This window comes from Trichechus manatus, unplaced genomic scaffold (genome assembly GCF_000243295.1).
Source record: "Trichechus manatus latirostris isolate Lorelei unplaced genomic scaffold, TriManLat1.0 scaffold00011, whole genome shotgun sequence".
Taxonomy (NCBI): Eukaryota; Metazoa; Chordata; class Mammalia; order Sirenia; family Trichechidae; genus Trichechus; species Trichechus manatus.
The window spans coordinates 24,561,424-24,581,868 of record NW_004443947.1 but is presented as its reverse complement, the minus strand read 5'-3'; the positions used below and the strand labels follow the sequence as shown (position 1 = coordinate 24,581,868).

Below are 20,445 nucleotides of genomic sequence, written 5' to 3'. Positions count from 1 at the left end.
ATATCAATTTATTTCTTCAGCTCCTTCTCTGTTATTCTTGCTTCCAGCCTCTGCACAGCTATTCCCCGTTTCTAAGTCCTCTGCCCACCCATCCCTGCCCCAACCCAGCTAATTCCACCTCATCAACAGGTTTTAGCTTAGATGCCACTTTCTCTGAAGAAACCTTCCTTTAACTCCCCTAAAATGGTTTGTGGTTTGCCTATATGCTCTTCATAGCACTGTCTGCTTTCCCTTCTCTTGAGTTAAAATTAAAACCAGTGACTGTAACAGGCATTTTTGTTTGTCTGTCTCCCCCTCTAGACTGAAACACCTAGAGGAAATGAAATGTCTTGCTCAGTTAAAAACACCCAGTGCCTGACACAGGCGTGGTAAAAGCATCTGCTTTTATATTCAATAAATACCTCTTAAGTAACTGAACAAAGGAACGAAAATTCTTGAATTCTTTCTTTCCCCTGACTGAAAAAGTCCCAGCTGAGCTGGCAATCAAGAACCTGTATGATCTGGCCTCAACCTACCAGTCCAGCCTTTTCTCCTACTACTTCATTTCCTTTATGGGATAATTATGCTGCATTACTTGCTGAAATTTAAATACACCCTTTACTTTCTTATCTCAGTGACTGTTCATTCCTGGAATCCCCACTCCTCCTTCCAGTTATAATCCTAGTTTTTAACAAAGATGCAAAAACGAAGCTCTCCTGATTCTTTCCAACGTATAATCTCTCTTTCCTATGATCAAATCCATTATTAGATTTATAACTCTAATGCATTATATTTTGCCTAATACAATGGCTATGCGTGAATTTATTTTACTTCCCTTACTTAATACACTGCAAGTTTTTACAAAGCAAGTATTATCTCTTATGCGTTTTTGTTTCCCTCTCAATGCCTAACAATGAATGCCTCACACAAAATGGGCACTTAATAACTGACTAGTGAATACATAAATGAAACCTATGTCTCCTGGGAATAGAGAGGACAACGGAAGAGAAAATGGAAGCTGTGACCAAGATATGAATAGAGAGAGGATTAAAATAAAACACCCCCATCCAACAAATGGGCACACAGAAAGACATAATAAACACAGCCCTCACAAAAACTTAAGGGGGTGGGGGAAGCTATCATGGAATAATGTTCCAATCCCCAGTCTTTTAAGGGCACGGCCTGAAAGCTATTAATTTTCTGTGTTTTTTCCCCCATAACTTCAGCATAAACAGGAATGCCATCTTACAACCAGCTTGTACACCCTTTAAAATTAACTCAGTGACTCTTAGCAAAGACTTGAAAACTACAATAACTTGGATTAAGACTTCTATGTCCCACAGAAACATTTGAAGAACTAAATAGGAATGTTAGGGTAAAAAAAAAAAAAACAAAACTTCAAGAAACGTTAAACCTCCTCTTGCCTCTACTCCTTGTCACTATGGATTTGGGATCTACTGCGGATTTCACTTACATGTTGCTGTCAGATGCCATCAAGTCAATTCTGACTCATAATGACCCCTTATGACAGAATATAACTGTCCTATAGAGTTTTCTTGGCTATAATCGTTAAGGAAGCAGGTTGCCAGGTTTTTCTTCCCTGGAGCCGCTGGGTGGGTTCAAACCCCAAACTTTTCAGTTAGCAGTCAAGCACTTAATCATTTGCACCACCAAGGCAATTCTTACATATAGGCAGTCCTTGCTTTCTATGGCACTGTGTTAACTGAAACTTGTATATATTGGAGCTGTGTCCTCACTTTGCATAATCTGTTTCCACAGAAGAACCATGCTAAGCAAGGACTACCTGCACAGCAATAATTCTTGTGTGTTTCCCTTCAAACTGACAAAAAATGGCAGAAGCAAATGAGCACAGTTTATTCGTTTCACATTCTATCCCACGATACCGCCGTATTAGTTCACTTACTGGTTATTAACACATGCATAACTCTGTGGGTCAGGCATTGTCCCTTTACAAACAATTCATTTAATTCTCCTAAACACTCTATGAAGCAGGTACTATAATCATCCCCGTTTTACAGATGAGGAAACTAAGACACAGAGAAGTTAAGTATCTCACTCAAGGCCACACAACTATTAACTGGTACACTCAGGATTTGAACCCAGGCAGTTCCACAGACGAAGGTCCAGAGATCATGCTCCAACCTGCTATGTTATAATCATGACTTTAGCCCCTTCTCCCTTCTACTTTTGTCCCCCTCCCCCAATCCATTCTCCAGCTCAGTACCAATAGGGCGCTACATAAGCAGTAACGTTTTACTCCCTTACTTGTCAAAATTCCTTACTGGCTTCTTACTACATTTAAAATCCAAACTCCATGCAATGGCTTACAAGTTCCTGAAGCAATGCCTTTTTCTTCCATGCTCCTGCTATTCCATTCTCCCACTTTCTCACAACCTTCTCTTTCCCCACTTGGGGCCTCTGTATACTCAGTAATATCCTCTCCATGAAACACCCTTTCTTCTACTCTATGGATGGCTAGCTAGTTTTAGTTCTTTAAGTCTTAACTTGAATGTCACATCCTTGGAAAGGCCTCTCCTATTATCCTTTTTAAAACAGCACCCCCTTCATTCTCTAGCTCAGCCCCTTTCTTCATAATAATAATCATTATTTTGTTTTTTAATCTGTCTCCACCAAAACTTGTTTACCAGTGTATTTCAAGTATCTAAAATAATTTCAGATGATCAATATTCATTAAAGGAATAAGCCAGATTATCCTGTAGCTTTCTGTACTCCTTGATACAACACCTTGCTTCTCCTGGGATATGGTTATCTCAATTGAGAAGCATACCTATAATTTGAGTTCTCTTTATCAGAGACTATATAAGCATTAAGAATATATACCCACTCCTCACTTATCGACATGGTTAGGTTCCAAAGACCAGGTCATTATGCGAAAATCGGCACTAAGCGAAAATGGTGCTTTTTATTTTGTTTTCAGATCATCCGTTTGTCTGATTTTATTTAAAAAGTATGACCACAGAAATAACAGCTAAGATTTACTGATGTGCTCATTACTATGATGAGTCCAAACAAAAAAACAAACCCATTGCCATTGAATACATTGCAAATCATAGTGATCCTACAAGCCAGGGCAGAACTGTCCCATAGGGCTTCCAAGGAGCAGCTGGTGGATTTGAACCGCTGATCTTTTGGTTAGCAGCCAAACGCTACGCCACCAGGGCTCCCTGTTGAGTCCGGTTATGGATTATTCCTCTGCAGAGGCGGCTTGGAGGAGACGATGCTGGATAAAGCTGGGCTGTGTGACTGGAGACCCCACAGCTTAACCACTTCACCTTCCCCCGTGCTGGGTCACAGCTTCCTTCCTGGAGCCACCTCCAGGGCTTCACTCTCATCCCTGTAAGGCATGTATTCATGATCCCAAAGCCCGCTCTGACCTCCTGGCCTTGAGAGTCACTGAGGCTCAGGGCTTCCTGAGAGGGTGGGAGCTGGGAGCCTAGCCAAGCACATGGCCCATGAGGCAGAGGCTTCAAGCCCAGTATAGCTCACTTGGAGATATCATAAAACTCGCACCCATTTCTTCCAAACACCTTCTCTGATGCTTCTTTCTTTCCTCTCTCCCACCTTCACAGCAATTTTGAGCTGCAGGGTCTCAGGATGCATAGGAGCTGGGAACTTAAAACAAGCACCCACTGGCTCCACTGGATGTGATGCCAGCAGGAGAGAGCAGAGGGCACAGGGCAGCGCAGCCCAGAGGCTGCCCGGAGACCCTCCTCAAGAGAGGGGACACTTACTGTCATGCCCACTGCCTCGTTAATGCACGAAAGTCAGATAGTAGATTTTCACTACTGTCGTAAATGTGAAATGTCAGATAACGAGATAGTTGATAACTGTGAAAAACCAAAAAAACCAAACCCCCTGCTGTCGAGTTGATTCTGACTCATAGCAACCCTACAGGACAGAGTAGAACTGCCTGACAGTTTCCAAGGAGCGCCTAGTGGATTCAAACTGCCAACCTTTGGTTAGGAGCTGTAGCTCTTAACCGCTACGCCACCAGGGTTTCCAAGTGAGGATTAGGTGTACTTTACTTGGTCCACTAAAAGATGACTATTATCACATATTCTAAAAACTCACACCTATATCACAGCGGTGTGTATTAAAATTGCTGGAAAAAATGCTACTTTGCACATAGGGTTAGTTTTTCCCAATTTAAGTCAAAAGGATTTCATATTCCGAATGATTTATGTATTTGGTTTGAAGATAATCATAAGTTTACACTTAAGTTATGTACATTCTAAGCCTATCTATAGCCAAATTAATCTCAATACTTATTTCTACAAATTACATAAACATAGGTATTTTCCATTCCCGTTTCCTAAACAGACAAATGCAAACATTCAGTATTCTATTTAGAATAGTCTTACCATAATTGAGACTTAATTACGCAGTAATCAGCTGCTAGTTTAAACACTTCAAAAGCCAAACAGAAGTATGTGAATTACAGGTAGAAGACTTGAACAGGAAACACCACTAGAAGAATACACTCCCTGACAGCATTTTATTGATGTAAGAATAATTATCTACATTATGTACACTTCCACAGCATATGCTTTGATTTCTGTCTGTCCATACTTAATTGATTTAAGGAAAGCAAATTACACTGTGGGAAAAAGCAGGGAGAGAACACAAATGTAACATTCTTCACAAATCTTATTCTCTTCAAATTTAAAAATATAAAAAGAAAATCTTAAACTTTATCTCAAAAGACTATTATAAGCTTCTCTTTTCCTACTACAGGTCTTTGTGAAGCTGACTTTTCTTCCATATTATTTCAACCAAAACAACATAGCAATAGATTGAATGCAGAAGCATATATGAGAATCCTGCTGTCTTCTATTAGTAAGACATGAAAAGAGGTTTGTAAAAAATGTAAAACATTGCCACACTTCTCTGTATCGGTAAACAGTTTTTAAATAAAAATGTGTGATTTATGTTAACATGTAATGGATTTATAATTTTTGAATGAATTAATAAATGAGTACTAAAAGTTTTAATTCCTAAAGCAGTAAAATATCGATAGTTATAACCCATATAAATAAAGCTCTTTGGGGTACTTGATTTTTAAGAGCTTTATTTATACTTTACAGGGTCCCAAGACCAAAGTTTGGGAACTTCTTGTCCTATGGTATAGTTATTCCCATTTTAACTAAAATGAAAAAGAAAACTGACGGGAAATATTTAAAATGTTACGTAAAGTCAGAAAAGAAGTATCAAGCTTTTCAATAGCCTGCTTAACTCAGGGAGCCGTGCTGTTTCCTAAGCTTGCTTTCTAAACACTTTAGTGCTCACTGGCATGACAGTGGTAGGAAAACTCCCAAAATGCAGATTGCAAAAGTGATGCTATTATATACAATTTTCACTTTACTTATTTCAACTTTGAGCAACATTACAATTATTTTTACACATATTTACAGGGGGAGAAAAACACACCTACACAAAACCTCTCAACCAAGTTCTCAAATAACCCCACATATTTAGTAATTGAAATAACTATTGAAAATCTGCTTGGAAAAGTCAGCACTCTGATAAAAAACAATTCACGCTGCATTTAATTCAATTATTTAAAAGAATTCTAGAATTTACCACAAGGATTTAAACCACTGCAATTTTGAAATCTCTATTTTAAAAATGTGCTTCACTACTAAAAGGAACCAAAACCAAGGGTTCTTGAAGAAACGCTGATTCCAGGGTTGAAGCAGTGAAAAACTAGGATGAACCTGAAATGTCTCGTGCCAGAAAGTGAGAGTCCTCAAAAAAAAAAAAAAATCTAGTCACTGTCAAGTTGATCCTGACTCATGGCAGCCCTGTGTGTGTCAGAGCAGAACTGTGCTCCATAGGGTTTTCAATGGCTGATTTCTCAAAAGCAGATCACCAGGTCTTTCTTCCAAAGCACCTCTAGGTGGACTCCAACCTCCAACCTTTCAGTTAGCAGCCAAGCACGGAGGTTAAAAAGACACAGACCAGCTTGAAGGGGCTCCCACTAGCCAAATTTGTAACAATTTGAGTATTAAAATAAATAGGGACAGTAATGGACTGCAACCCAGTGAATAAAAACCCACAAGTCCATGCTGATAAAAAATAGGAGGGAGAGAGGGAAGGTGGGCTCTTTCAGTAAACTGAGAAAATATGGAGAGAGCAGTGGAGTTGCGGGGGGATCACCACTCTGCAACTATCATAGTAAAGATGGTTCAAGCAAGTACCAATAGATGCTAAATGCGGGGGTAGGGGGAGTTTGATGAGGAGAAATCTCAAGTGTCTCCCCATAGATTATTTATTACTTGCAATGAGGGGGAAAAAAAAAAAGGAATACAGTGGAGGAACCAGATAACACCTCGACTAAAACGAACAAAAAATCCCGTTGCCATCACAGAGATTCTGACACATAGCAGCCCTACAGGACAGAGTAGAATTGCCCCACAGGGTTTCCAAGGCTGTAATCTTTACGGAAGCAGACTCCCTTGGAGTGGCTGGTATGTTCAATCTGCTGACTTTCTGGTTAGCAGCCGAGCGCTTAACCAGGGCTCCTTAACACCTTGAGACTAGGTGATCAAAACTAAAATCACCAGCAAGGGAACATACAGGCATCGTGCTCTTCCTGAAAAGGACACAGTATCACTTAATGTAGTATTCCAGCTTGGAATACATACCTGAGGAAATATCAGGTAAACCCAAATTTAGGAACATTCTATACAACAACTGGCTTATAGTCTTCAAAAATGCCAGTGTCATGAAAGACAAAGAAAAGGAACTGTTCATTAAAGGAGACTGAAGAGTCATGACAATTAATGCAATACATGATTCTGGACAGACTCCTGTACTGAAATGGGACAATGGACAAAATTGGAATATGGAGTACAGATGAGATAAAAGTATTGTTTCAATGTTAAATTTCCTAAATTTGATAACTTTACTGTGGCTATGTAAGAGAATAATCCTTGTTCTTAGGAAATGCACACTGAAGTATTAAGAGGTAAAACGGACATGATGAGTGTAATCTACTTTCATATAGATCAGAAAAGTGTGCATACAGACAGACAGACAAAGTCAAAGAAGGAGAAAGAGAGCATGACAAACAAATATGGCAAACCTTTAAATATTGGTAGATCTGGATAAAAGGTATACAGCAGTTTTCTTAACTATTCCTAAAACTTTTATTTCAAATTAGAAAAAAAATGCACAACGTTGTGAATGTACTAAATGTTACTGAACTGTATACTTTAAAATGGTTACTTTTATATTATATGAATTTTACCTCAAAGAAATTTTCTTTTAATTTGCCTCAATAAGTAACATATATAATTTGGAATAAAGTCAAACCTCAAGAAAAGGACTCGATGGGAAAATAATCTGCTCTGTAAACTTTCACCTAATGCATTTACCAAAACAAAACACTTTAGTATATTTCTATAGTCTTATTTTTCCTGTACATAAACCTTTTTTTAAATCATACTGTTAAAAAAAAAAAAAAAAGACTGGTTGGTTTATTTCCATTTCATATTGACCTGTCATTTTTTGATTCTACAAGTTGGAGAACATTTATTTCAGTGTCACTTAGGCAATAACCAGCTCTCTCAAGTACAATCATCCTCCCATTAAAGCATTAAAGAGTTAAGATGTAGAGTGAATATTATGCTTTTAGATACAGAGCACATAATGTAAAGAAGAGTTTACCAGAGTTAAAATACATGAAATTTAGGCTTACCTGACTTTTATAATTAACGTCATTTTTATTTTACTTTTGTTAGTGTAAAAGAAACAATTAGTAGCATGTTGTTGTTAGTTATGCAAATCTTACTCTTTTGGAGCCTCTCCCCCCATCCCTCCCAAATCCAATCAGTCAGTCTTAGTATTTATATGAGTAAAAACTCTTAAAAAGGTCATTGTATTAAACCAATAATTGGGCCAAAAACATCTTCATAAAACTTAAGATTTGCAACGCTCTTGCGATTGTTCTAGTTGCAAAGTTTTCATGTAGCGTAGTAACTTATTAGCATATCTAATAAGTTAATAAAAGTTAGCAAAGTGTTATGTTTAGATACAATGGTAACAGAATATTTATGGCTCTAAGTAACTAGGACACCCATCCCTACTTGGTAAAGAAGCTTCACCAAATATTTAGCATAAAATATTTATTTAAAAGTTGCTTTGCAAACACCAGTCATTACAAATTCGATTGTATATCACGTGGTACACATTATCAACTCAAGTACAAGTTTCTCAAATGCAATGGGATAACAATTTTTAAAAGCCTAAACTCCCAGGATACACAATTACTTTTATACAAATACTATTCCTATTCAATAACTAAAAACACTCCTACTCTGTACTTAAAGCAGCTTCAGACACATTGTTTTCTGTGTCTTACTGAAATACTGTTTCCTACCGCTGACAGTTGCTGAAGGCCACTTGCACAGGTTATTTGCTTTTTAGTAAGTTGATTTTTTAAAAAAGGACAATGTGATGTTTTTCTTGCTTAGTATAATATGTTAAACTGGTTTCACCAGCAGATCAAATATCCAAGGTTTAAAAAAGAGTACAGTATAAGTTTTATTTGCATTATAGATCCCAATTACTGATTTTGGAAGAGGCTGCATAGGCCCGGCTCACATTATTTACTCCCTATTGCTAACCGCCACATTGTCTCATGATCTTGTTTCTCCCCAGGTGCTAGTCTCTACAAAAGATTTAAGATTAACCGATGTTCCTCCTTGGAGGGTGGAAAACAAGTGATAATGATCTAAGAATGAGAAACCGAACAAAGCACCCATCTTGGGACAAGAAAACCAGGATGTTGCCAGATAATCCCCAAGAAAAGATTAACTCATCTGGAACTGACCACCTAAAGGGGGAACTAACACAAACTTCTAAGACTCATAATCCTGTCCGTATAAAAGCCTTCAGCCCATCTCCAGTGGGGGAGACAGGTTTTTTGGAGGAATCTATTCCCCTCTGTCTCTGTCTCCTATATATCAATACATAATAAAACTCTTGCTGCTCACCTCAACCCTGTCTCAGAACTGGCTACTGCGGCAGGAGACTCCAATCCACGTTATTGCGGTAACAATTTTACAGACATGATAAAACAGCCACTAAAATAATTTAATAGTAAAAATGTTATTGTTAAAGGGGTTTAAAAGTTTATAAAAATATACTTGCCTACTTTTTTATTCCTATTAATTAGAACTAACCTAAGGAATAACAGTCTGTTCATTTATAACTTTTACCTCTGAGTTACAATTCTGAGATGTCTTACAATGACAAAACTTTAGAAACAAAATTAAGAGAACAAGAGTTTACTGAGAACACAGTGGTAAATGTTTTCACATATATTAGTTCACCTGATCTTCTTAACAGTTCAGGAAGGTAGGCCTTATCCCCATTTTACACAGCAGGAAGTAGATGAAGTCTCTGACTTGTGATGTCTCCCTGTACCAGCACTCCTCCCCCACCCGCCATCAATTTAAAAATACAATTGAAATCCAAAGAAATATGATCAACTTTGGTATACTCGTGCCAGTTATATTTTTATTAATAGGTAGCACCCAAGATACTCTATTAAGGTAATTTTATCAAATACATTATCTTATTCCTTTAAGAGAAAAAATCTGAAAGTACTGAAATTAACTAACCTTAAAAACAAAAAAAGTATAAAACCTTCTAAGAGAAAAATAAAATGAGATATCTTACACTCTGAAACACTATGAAATTTACATCTTTGTAGATGTAAATGTTTCATATTGTACAGTTTGATTACATCACTTACAGATGTTTTTCACTTCTACTTGATTGAATTCAGATGCACTGCCAAGTATCAAACACTAACAAAAAAATACTGAAAGTTAAGTAATTCTAAATAAAACATAAAAAATTCTATCAACAGAATAACAAGAAATCCTGCACCTCAACATAGACAAGGTTTGTAAAATCACTTCTTTGTGAACTTACTATTTTTTTTAAATTAAGTCAGTTCTATTTTATTTTTCATTTTTCAACTGTGATTAAACTTAGATGTGTTACAAAATCCCCAAAACTAGAAACTCAATTTTTCAGAATGAAGGAAACTGTTTCCAGAACCTCACTACTGAAGATACAATTTAGAAAATCTTTATAACACATTTTCCCTCAAGCTCTCAAGAAACAAAACAAAAAAAACCCCTACATTTCAAATTATTTAATTTAGATTATTTTACTGGGGGGGGGGGGGCTCCGTTCTTTTGCATCAGAATAACTTGTAGTCAGCAACCCTACATCAGTCAACCTGTGTTTCAGACTTCATGCTTGATACTTACATGAACTCACCTTCCTCTCAGCAAATACATTTTTTAAAGACCAGGATTTATATCCTTCCTGAAACTTTTGCCCAGCCCTAACTGTTTTTTCCATTCTCTGAATTTCTACAGTATTTACATTCTATACCCCGAACTCATAAGAACACATCACCTTGTAACATTCTCTATTTCTCTTTCACCCACTTCTTATCAACAGAACCATTAGCTGTCCAGTAGAACCATAAGGTCTGTTACACATCTTGCAGTCCTTTGCAGGGCTTGTGGTAGGTGCTTAATAAGCACTCAATGAAGGACTCTTACAAGGTATGGCCAAAATTAACAAGGATATCAGTAATGTATTTTGAACTATTGTATAACATTTAAATATTTACAACCTATGCCAAAAATATAGTACTTGGGTAGGTACATAATGGAATAAGAAAAATTATTCCTAAATGATCCATTTTTCACATAAGAAAAATTGGAAAAAATATCCAATTTAACCTGTGCATAAATAACACAGGTTAACATGGTACAGCACTATAGGCATATCAAACTGATCACAATATAAAGGTCAGAGGATTATGTGAAGCTTATTAAGGTTGTGGGATTTGTTTAGAGAGGACTACTGATTCTGAAGTTGATGTTGTTAGCTGCCATTGAGTAGATTCCAACTCACGGTGACCCCATGTGTGCAGAGTAGATCTGCTCCATAGGGTTTTCAAGGCTGCGACCTCTTGAAAGCAGACTGCCAGGCCCGTCTTCTGAGGTGACTCTAGGTAGGTCTGAACCACCACCTTTTCAGCCAGTAGTCAAGTGCTTAACCACTGAGTCACCCAGGGATTACTATGAATTTGATATACAGGGAGTCCCTGACCTACGATGCATTTGAGTTACTACAAACGGCACTTAGGACCGTTTTTTTTTTTGGTACATCTTATTGACAGTAATTATGTACTCTGTAGAACGCTGCAGCGCATAATTTGCTAACCTTATCATTCTCAGAATTTCACTCACAGACATTCAATGTTATGATTTACTTATCAAAACACTGCCACATAACAGGCTATGGCTTGGTCTTATAATCAAGTTGGTGTCGGTGTAGGCAGTCGTAAGGGACAGAAAGTTGGACAATGTTCAACTCTAATCACGTAAGACAATTGAACTGTTTATGTGTCTAACAGCTGTTACGACTCCGACTTCATTTTTACAACACTGACACCAACAAATAAAACCTGGATTTAAAAAGATACTGATAATAAAAGGCAATAATAGCTAAAACTAAAAAAAAAAAAAAGTGTTATTCGACTTACATCAGAACTGACTTATGATGGAGTCACTGGAAGGGAACGCCGTCATTAAGTGGGGGACTATCTGTATATAAAACAAAAAAAACCCATTGCTGTCGAGTCGATTCCAACTAGATTTAATATAATCGACTCATGAATATCACACTTTTTTAGAGTTAATTACAGCCAGCACCTTCATAACAATAGCTAAGATTTTCTTCTTCACCTATAAAAACATCTGTTTGCTTCCCTGTCAATGAGGGGCATTGAGCTTAGACAGTATTCAAAGCACTGCAAAAGGCCAGAAATGTATACATTTCTGTATACAGGGAGAAAAGAGTAATAAACAGTCTCACTGAATTTAGTTTAGAAACTTAAGTACTGTGAACTTTTTAAAAGTAATTTTTAATTTGATAATGTATGCACTAGTAATTCACCTTCATGATAGTGAAATATTACAGGACAATAAACAAAAAATTGTCTAAGATTAGCAAAGAAACTGTTAAATATCACATATGCTCTGAGAGCAGATAATCTAAATTTAAGTGTAGACTCTTATTTTCTAGATGTGTTACCGTGGGCAAGTTCCTGACCTTCTCATGCCCCGATTTCCTCATCAGTAAATTGAGGATATTAATACTGCTGTCATCACTGTTCTTGGAACATGCTAAATGCTCAATAACTATTAGTTTTTATTATTAGAAATATTTGGACTTAAAGGATTTTCTCTGTAATACATTTCAACTTACCAAATTTAACGTATTCTTCCACAAATATTTATTAAGCATCTACTGTATGTTATTCACTATTCTAGGGGCTAGTAATACAGCAGTAAACCAAGCAAAGTCCCTGACCTCAAGAAGCTTATATCCCAGAGGCAGCAGACCAAATCAAAAACCAAACCTGTTGCCTTAGAGTCAATTCCAACTCATATGGACCTTACAGGACAGAGGAGAACTGCCCCATAGGGTTTCCAAGGAGCACCTGGTAGATTCTAACTGCCAACCTTTTGGTTAGCAGCTGAACTGTTAACCACTATGCCACCAGTTTAGCAGACAAATACATGTACGTAAGTGAAGGAAATCAATCAAGTGGGCAGGCAGGCAGAGGGGAAAAAGAGCAATGAGTGTGCATGCATTCTCTTTATAGGAGGCCAGTTGAGCAGGAACACAGTAAGAGAGCAAGGGAGAGTGGTAGAAGATGAAGTCAGAGGGGTGAGCACACAGCCAGATCACATAGAGGCTTGTAAGCAGTGAGGTGAGAAGCCAGCAGAGGCTTTTGAGTAAATCTTGAGTTAATATTTTAAAATAATCACTTACTGCTCAGTTGAGGGTAGATTATAGGTTAAAAATTCTGTCATCATCAGAAATGAGCCACACTTCTAGAGTCCATTCAGTACCAAATTTGTAACTACAAGCCAAACATCAAACTAAGGATATTATTTAACTATGGTGGTTTAACTGCAAACAAAAATACATAGTTTTATCCATACAGCCTTAAGTCACTTTTTAAAAACGAGAACTGAAAACTATGGGAAAAATAAGAAGAAAAAAAATCTCATTATGTTTATTTGCACTGTTCTGCAACGATCTGCTAAAAATGCATTGAAACAAATGGTAAGAAAAACAAACTGAATTGAATTTTTAATGCAAGACTTTTTTCTACTATAAAAATGTAAGGCTATCTGAATGATAATTCTTTAGTGAAACATTTTAAAAGCATGCAGGTGCATTTACCACATAATTGTGACTTTGTGTGAGTTATAAAAAAATTTGTATTTGAATCATTTAAATACTCTTTCTAAGAATTTGGAAGCTAAACAAAATTCATATATCAAAAGAAGTCATTCTAAAATAATTGGCTAACTAGACTTTTCTAATAGCTATAAATTAAATCCAGCATGGGAATATGTTATGTTGCTTTACCTGTATTTAATTTTCAGGCTAAATGGAATCCTGGTAAGCCAAAAGAATTTCTTGCCAATTTGGGGGAATGGAAAGCCTTTTATGCACTGGGCCTTTTGTATACTGTTCATCTGTTATCTGAGACCATAAATTTGATACCAGACATTTCAGAGGATTTTTCTCCTTGATACTGTTCAGTTCCTTTAAGAACAAACTATCAACATCAGTTTACATTCATAAATCTTTTTACATTTTAGAAGAAATGTTTTCTATTAGCAGTATCTTTAAAATCTTGAGAAAATAAAAAACAAGTTTAACAAAATTTTACAAGGACTGGCAGATGGAAACTGCAGTATGTCTTTCCAAACACTTTATTCTGCAACATGTCTTTCCAAAGAGTATTTCTGTAATATGCTTTAAAATATTAACAAAAAAACATTTATGACTTGGTAAAAATAACACAAAGCACACATGACAGAGATATTTAAATGAGCTTTCTAAAATGTCTATTCAGCTGAAGTTGCAGAAGAGAGTGCCCAGTGGAAAATAATGATTCATGGATTAGGATACCATTCTTACATGCTTGTAAATAATTTAGTCTAATATCTCACTTCTCTCAAATACTACATTCCTTTGGTTTTTCTAAATGCTATGTATTATTTTTATGCATAATAGTAATAATAATAAACGTTTTAAGAGTTTATTGCGGGTCAGGTACTCTTTTACATGTTTTACATGCATTTAATCCTTAAAATAACCCTGTGAAATAAATATTACCTTCACTTTACAGAAAGGAAAATTTAGAGATACTGCTCTAATGCTCAAGACCACTCAGTTTCTCAGTAGTGAACCAGAATTCGGATCCAGTTCTGAGCTCTGAAGCACTGATGGCTTCCCAGATTTAACACCATCTGGAAATGCCTATGTACAGTGGGAGAGCACGCTTAGCTGGCAAATTACTAGAAAAACAGACGGCCAAACACACAATTACGCTAAACAAGGAAAGTGCATATGAAGTGACACTTTAAAAAAACACAAAGAATTAAGAGTTAAATATGTTGTTTCAGAAGGTAAAGTAACTGTGTAGCTGAGACAAAAGATTTAACTCTCTGTACACAAGAGCCATCGGAAGTATTAAAAATGCACTTTCAATCAATGGCGTAGTCTTGCTCCCCAAAAGTCGAGCTTGAATTTCCTCAATCTAATTACCAATTTATAGGAAATACAGAGGATAGAAGAACATGTAAATAGCACCATGGGTATGCAATCAGCAGAATTCAGACTGAGGGAAATGCTACAGGAGAAACCACCCAGTTCCTTCAATAAATAAACTGCGAGGCAGGGAGGAAGGGGGAGAGAGTAAATCTACAGATTAAGAGCTATACTCACCAGTCAGTAACATCAAAAAGGAATTATGAAGCAATTAAGAAATGTGAATAAGCCTGAACATTTGATGATATTAAGGCATCATCTTTTTTTTTTTTTTTAAAGGAGTGATAATGGTACCCTGGTTATGGTAAGGAAAAAGATTACTCTTACCTTTAAAAGATCGATATATTTATAGATTAAATGATAAGGTGCCTGGGTTTTGCATCAAAATAATACGGAGAGTAGTGGCTGGAGGGTGCAGATGAAGCGAGAGTGGTCATAAGTTGGTAATTGTTGAAGCTGGGTCATGTGTACACAGGGGTCCATTATAATAGTCCCTGTATTTCTGATATATTTGAAAATCTCCATAATAAAAGCTAAAAAATTAAATTCCAGGTAGATAATAGATCTAACTATGAAAGGTAAAGCAACATAGCTTTTACAAGACTGAAAAAAGTTATTAAATTGCCTATACTCTTCTTTTTTCTTAAAGGAAGTATTAAACGTTGCAAATAAATAGGTAAATAATACAAGAGTACAGAAAAAAGACTTAGAAGATTCATATGAGGAGCCACCCTGATAAAAACCAGGAGTACTGGTAAGTAGCACTTAAAAAAGGCCAAGTACTTTTAGTGGACAAATCAGTAAACAGATGAAAAAACTACTCATAAGCTAACACTAAAGGGCACAGGAAAGCTTAAGAGGCACCAAGTGCTTTTTAAAAGCACCTTGACAGTAGTGATAAGCAGACTAAATTACAGAAAATCACCCCGAAGAAATGCTGGTAGAAGATAAATTAACCTTTCCGTGGAATTAAATTCCTAATATTTACTTGTGTCCAGTTACTAGGAGAGGAAAATTAATTCATTGTTTCAGCAATAACAATTACCCACAACTGGTTCAAAGAAAAGTTGATATGGGAAGACTAGAAATCTGACTTAATCATCTTTGCTTTCAAGTTCTAGGAAAGAAACTAAACAGAGATTTACTGGTAAGATAGGGAAAACAAGGGGGAAAAACATCTGAGGACTGAAAAAAAAGCAAAACCATTGATAAATTCAAGTGTGGCTTTATTACATATCTGTAGTGACAAGTTTCTTGAAGGCAGGTATTGCACTTTTCAAATTCTGAGAATATAGCTAGCACGAAACCAATAAATATTAAATGTATTATCTGTCGAAATGACCGAATGGCTACTTAAAAAGCCAAAGGTTCTTCTCTGGGGTCAGTTGGACTAGAACAGAAGTTGTTACAGCTTCATTACATTATCTAATCATTTAGGAATGAAAAACTAGCAAATAAACACCTACAAAAATCAGCTTATGGGGAAAAAAATGCAACCTACGCTTAAGAGAAACAACTTAACATGGGCTATCTATAGCAGCTGCCTTAAGACCTCGGCCAGAGTTGTTTGAAACACTATCAGAAAAAGAATAAAGGCCACTTATTAATACGACTTCCTGCAATGAAAGAGAAAGGATAACAATGAGTAGTTCCGATTTGCTGTGTCATCGCCACCAGATTTCCCAAATTTGGAGAGATAATTTAACAGAACTCAAGCAACTTTGAAGTTTATACCATCTATACCAAAAACCAGAACCAAACCTGTCGAGTCAATTCTGACTCACAGCAACCCTACAGGACAGAGCAGAACTACCACACAGGGTTTCCAGGGTGCAGCTGGTGGATTCAAACTGCCGACCTTCTGGTTAGCAGCCAAGCTCTTAACCATTGCGCCACCAGGGCATACCAACTATTTTGTCATTCTATACCATCCACAGAATGACAAAATATAAAAGTATCTCATTTTATTACAGCCTCAAATAGAGGAAGGGAGTTCACAGGATGACAGTGGTCAAGCCAGTCCTAGTTGGTGGCAGTGGTGCCGCTTATCCTTTCCCAACACAGCTGCTGCTTCTGCCACTCGCCCAGGAATGGAAGGAAACTGACACTTCCAGCTCCAGCTGGCCTGTGTTTTTGTCTGCTCTCCCTCAGTTCCACAATGTTCTGTGACACAGATCCATTTCACACCACCAGGAGGTGCAATAAGTGTGGAAAATTACCCCTCGCCCCCAGAAAACTCTTCTAGGTCTCAAAACCAAGGTTTTAAACATATCATCATACTTACAAACTGTAACCAATGTCACAGAAATATTTGTGCATGAACTGTTGAATGGGGATCTAATTTGCTGTGTAAACTGTCAGCTAAAACACATTAAAAAAAAAAAAAAAAACAGCCACCATGCTGTATCTAACAGTAGCTCCTCCAGCGAACACATTTAGAACAGTATAATTATCTTTCGAAGTAAAAAATCACTGGGTAGGATATACACTAGAAGTTCTAGTTTTCCTGAGTCATGGGTTGTACTTATATATTGGACAAAGCATTTAAATATAACATTTATTGATTACTACCTCAATAATTTTTTTTTTAATTTCTCTTTTCAGCCTAAATTATCTCTGAAGGGGAATGACTTTCCAAAATTTATCTGCTACTGTGAAATACTAGTTCTAATTTATTTTTCCCTGATGGAAACTCTTTTCTCCAAATAACCACTGAAGTTGAAAAGTCTTATTCCAGCCCAATCTCCTTACTTTATAGATAAGGAACCTAAGGTATGGAGACTCATGTTGATTCTGCCTCAAACCATACATAGCTGTGTCTAAGGTAGTGTCAGAATTTGAATCCAAGTCTCCGAACTCCCTAACCAGCGTCTTTTCTATCACATAAACCTTCATTCTGTTACTCCAAGCTCCCAGAGCAGTCCTCAGTCAATTCGGTGTTCCCTCATTTGCAAGTTCCCCACTCCTGTTATACCCCCGAGAATGAGAGTAGCCATTCTATGGATCTGCTTCACCTCCATCATGGCATTTTAAGATGCACAGTCTAACTGGACACAGTCCCACAGGTACATAATTCTGTAGGATGCTTTCATTTTTTAGGAACAATTTCTTCTCTTCCTGCCAGTGAAAGATGAAAATTAAATCCTGAGTATTCATTAGTAATATAACCTCATGTTCTGATCTTAATATCATGTGTCAGCCACCCACAAAAGCTTTAGTGGCAACATTCTTAAATGTTCTTGATGGTTCAAGTCTCCATTCTAAACTGGGTAGTAAAAAGGAAGACAGAAATTATTTTTCAACATTAGCTTTCATTAAATAACTTGATAAGTACTTATATGGCAAATTTAATCTAAAGGGCTTGAAAATTAATAGCATAAGGTAATAAAGACAAACGAGTATGGAAGAACAGCAGGAATATCGCCTTGATTTTTGTCTTCTAAAATATGTACAGCCCCTTTAAATTTCTGGATATTGTAAAATTAAGCCTTTAAGATAACAAGATGTTTCTTAGAATTTTTCCTGCTGTCCTCTGGCTTAGAATGAAGAGGTAGTTTGTAGAGACTCCTTTTGGACTTTTAAAAACTATTTAAGTTGATATCCTAGTCTTTATACAATATATTAAAAAACAACCAATGAACCTAGATCTGGAAAAAGTCATTATTTTATTGTACCTTTGGTAAGTAAAAGCAAAGAGTAAGTAAATAGCAAAATAAGTCCAAAATAAATATCTGAGTCCTTAATGGTCAAATGAATAGCTAAGAAAGAAAAATTATTAAAGCAAATCACTTTTGAAACAGAATCTCTCTCTTAAGGAAGTTTATCTAACTCTTAACGCCAGAACATCTTAAGGAAGTTTATCTAACTCTTAATGCCAGAACATCTGCTTTGATTATCAAAAATACACTGATCTAAACACATGCCATCTAAGCCCTTAGTCCTTAATCCTCACAACATTCTAAGGTAGGTATTTATCATTATTTTTACCCTGTACCTGAGGAAACTGGGACCCTTCGAAGCGATTTGCCCAAGGTTACAGACCATGAACCCGGTTTTGCAGGTTCGGAAACCTGTAGGCACTACATGGCCTCCATGGTAGCACAGAAAACGTGAAAACAAAGTATAACTTCAGGTTATGTCTGATGCATTATTCAGGCCACTATGAATTATTTTGTTTTCTGGTGTCATGAAAAACTCAAGTTTGCCACCTATACTTCCAGATTTTAGGGTGGGTGGGTGGCACAAATGAACTGTTTTTCTCTCCACTCTTATCGCATAATCACTAAAACTCATAAGGAAGGGGACTAGCCAAATTCTTAAACTTTATTTCCTGCTGCCACTGTTATATCTGATCTACTCAATTTAAGTCTTAAGATTTTCCTAGTGCACTAAGACACTAAAGTTATCATATATGTCTTTTAAGGAAATCAACTATGTTATTAAGTCATTTTACCTGTCAGGAAAGTTAAAAAAAAAAAGATCAACAGAATATAAATCTGGGTTGTTTTCTTCTTTAGGGGAAATTTCTTAATTACTTAAACCAAATGGAGTAAGTGGCCCACCAAAAGTGAAGTATAATGGAAAAGGCAACAGAGAAAAAGAATCACAAGAAGTTATACAGTGATCTACTCTCACTAGTGTTAAAAAAGCAAAGGATGAGTCTCCTCTTGGGTACCTTCAGCATGACCACAAAGGCCACTTGTTACACCTACCACCCACTCCAACAATTCCAGGTTCATTAGAAATGAAAAGAAACCAAGCAAGATAAAGGACCTATCCCAACCAGGCCTGAAGTCTCCACACCATACCCTGAGGGCTAGAGGTCCAGGGCGAAGCTTTCCCCACCCCCAAGCCTTCCCCGTTGTCCAGGAGGCAAAGCCCACAGCCTGGGACCAAGAAAGCCCCCGGGCCAGGGCAGTGACCCACCTCTAGACAACCCCGCCTGGCGGGGAGCGGGGAGAGCTGGTAGGTGGGGGCAAGAGCAAAGAGGCCTGGATAGGAGAAAACGGGGCTAACAGGATATTTTGAAATGAGAGAGGGTCCCTTCCCAGCCTCGCCGATCAGGACGAGGCCCGGGGCCGGGGAAACAGCCGGCCGCCGCCATGATGTGGCTGCCCGAACCGGGGCGGGGGGGCGTGACGCGAGCGGCCCCGCAAGCAGGGTCGGCTTTCCTCCCTCTGCTTCCTCTCCCCCGCGTGGGCCACGGCCACAACTGCCCCCCGATACTCACGCTTTGTCCACCAGCTCCCGCACCTTCCACATGTTCAACATCGTGCCCCGAGCGGGCCAGGCCGCCACCTCCCTCTCCTGCTCCCCACGGACCCCGGAGCACTTCCGTGCTGGGGCAGGTCCAGGTCGGGGTCGCCGCTGCCGCCCGCCGCCTCAAACTCCCCTAGTCTGCTCCTTCCCTTGCCACAGCCGCGGCGCCGCCGGTGACACGTCGGGACGCGGCAGCAGCAGGGCTGCGTGGAGCGGAAGTGCCCGACTTTCCGTCCGCTGCGCGCAGAGCGGATCGGAACTTGTAGTTTTGTCTATCCGCGCGGGGGGGCGGGGGGGTGGAGCTTGCTGTTGGAGGGAGATCTCTCCACTTAGGCAATCAGAAATCTTTGGGATGAAGGAAAAAGCACAATTGGCCAACCAGTTACCGTCTATGTATGGATTCAATAAATATTTATTGGACATCTTTACAGAGTCCGCTCTGTTGCAGGTACTAGGAATGAGCAGACAACAAAGGAGAAGAAAATCCTTGCCTTC

The 20,445-nt window shown here is 37.8% G+C and overlaps 1 protein-coding gene and 1 long non-coding RNA gene across 3 annotated transcripts in view; both read right to left on the bottom strand.

The window, feature by feature from the left end:
• The window catches only part of CLINT1 (clathrin interactor 1), a 68,234-nt gene extending 48,064 nt beyond the window's left edge, over positions 1-20,170 (bottom strand). For both annotated transcript variants that reach the window (XM_004371253.1, XM_004371254.2), the window contains exon 1: positions 19,922-20,170. In XM_004371253.1, coding sequence (XP_004371310.1) covers positions 19,922-19,962 — 41 coding nt within the window. In that variant the 5' untranslated portion in view covers positions 19,963-20,170. The remainder of the gene's footprint in view (positions 1-19,921) is intronic.
• LOC111819542 (uncharacterized) lies at positions 8,906-19,885 on the bottom strand. The gene is made up of 3 exons (XR_002823146.1): positions 12,895-19,885; positions 11,600-11,660; positions 8,906-9,107 (listed from the first exon to the last, which is right to left on the bottom strand). It is a non-coding gene; the product is annotated as an uncharacterized LOC111819542 (long non-coding RNA).
• Positions 20,171-20,445: the final 275 nt, after the last annotated feature.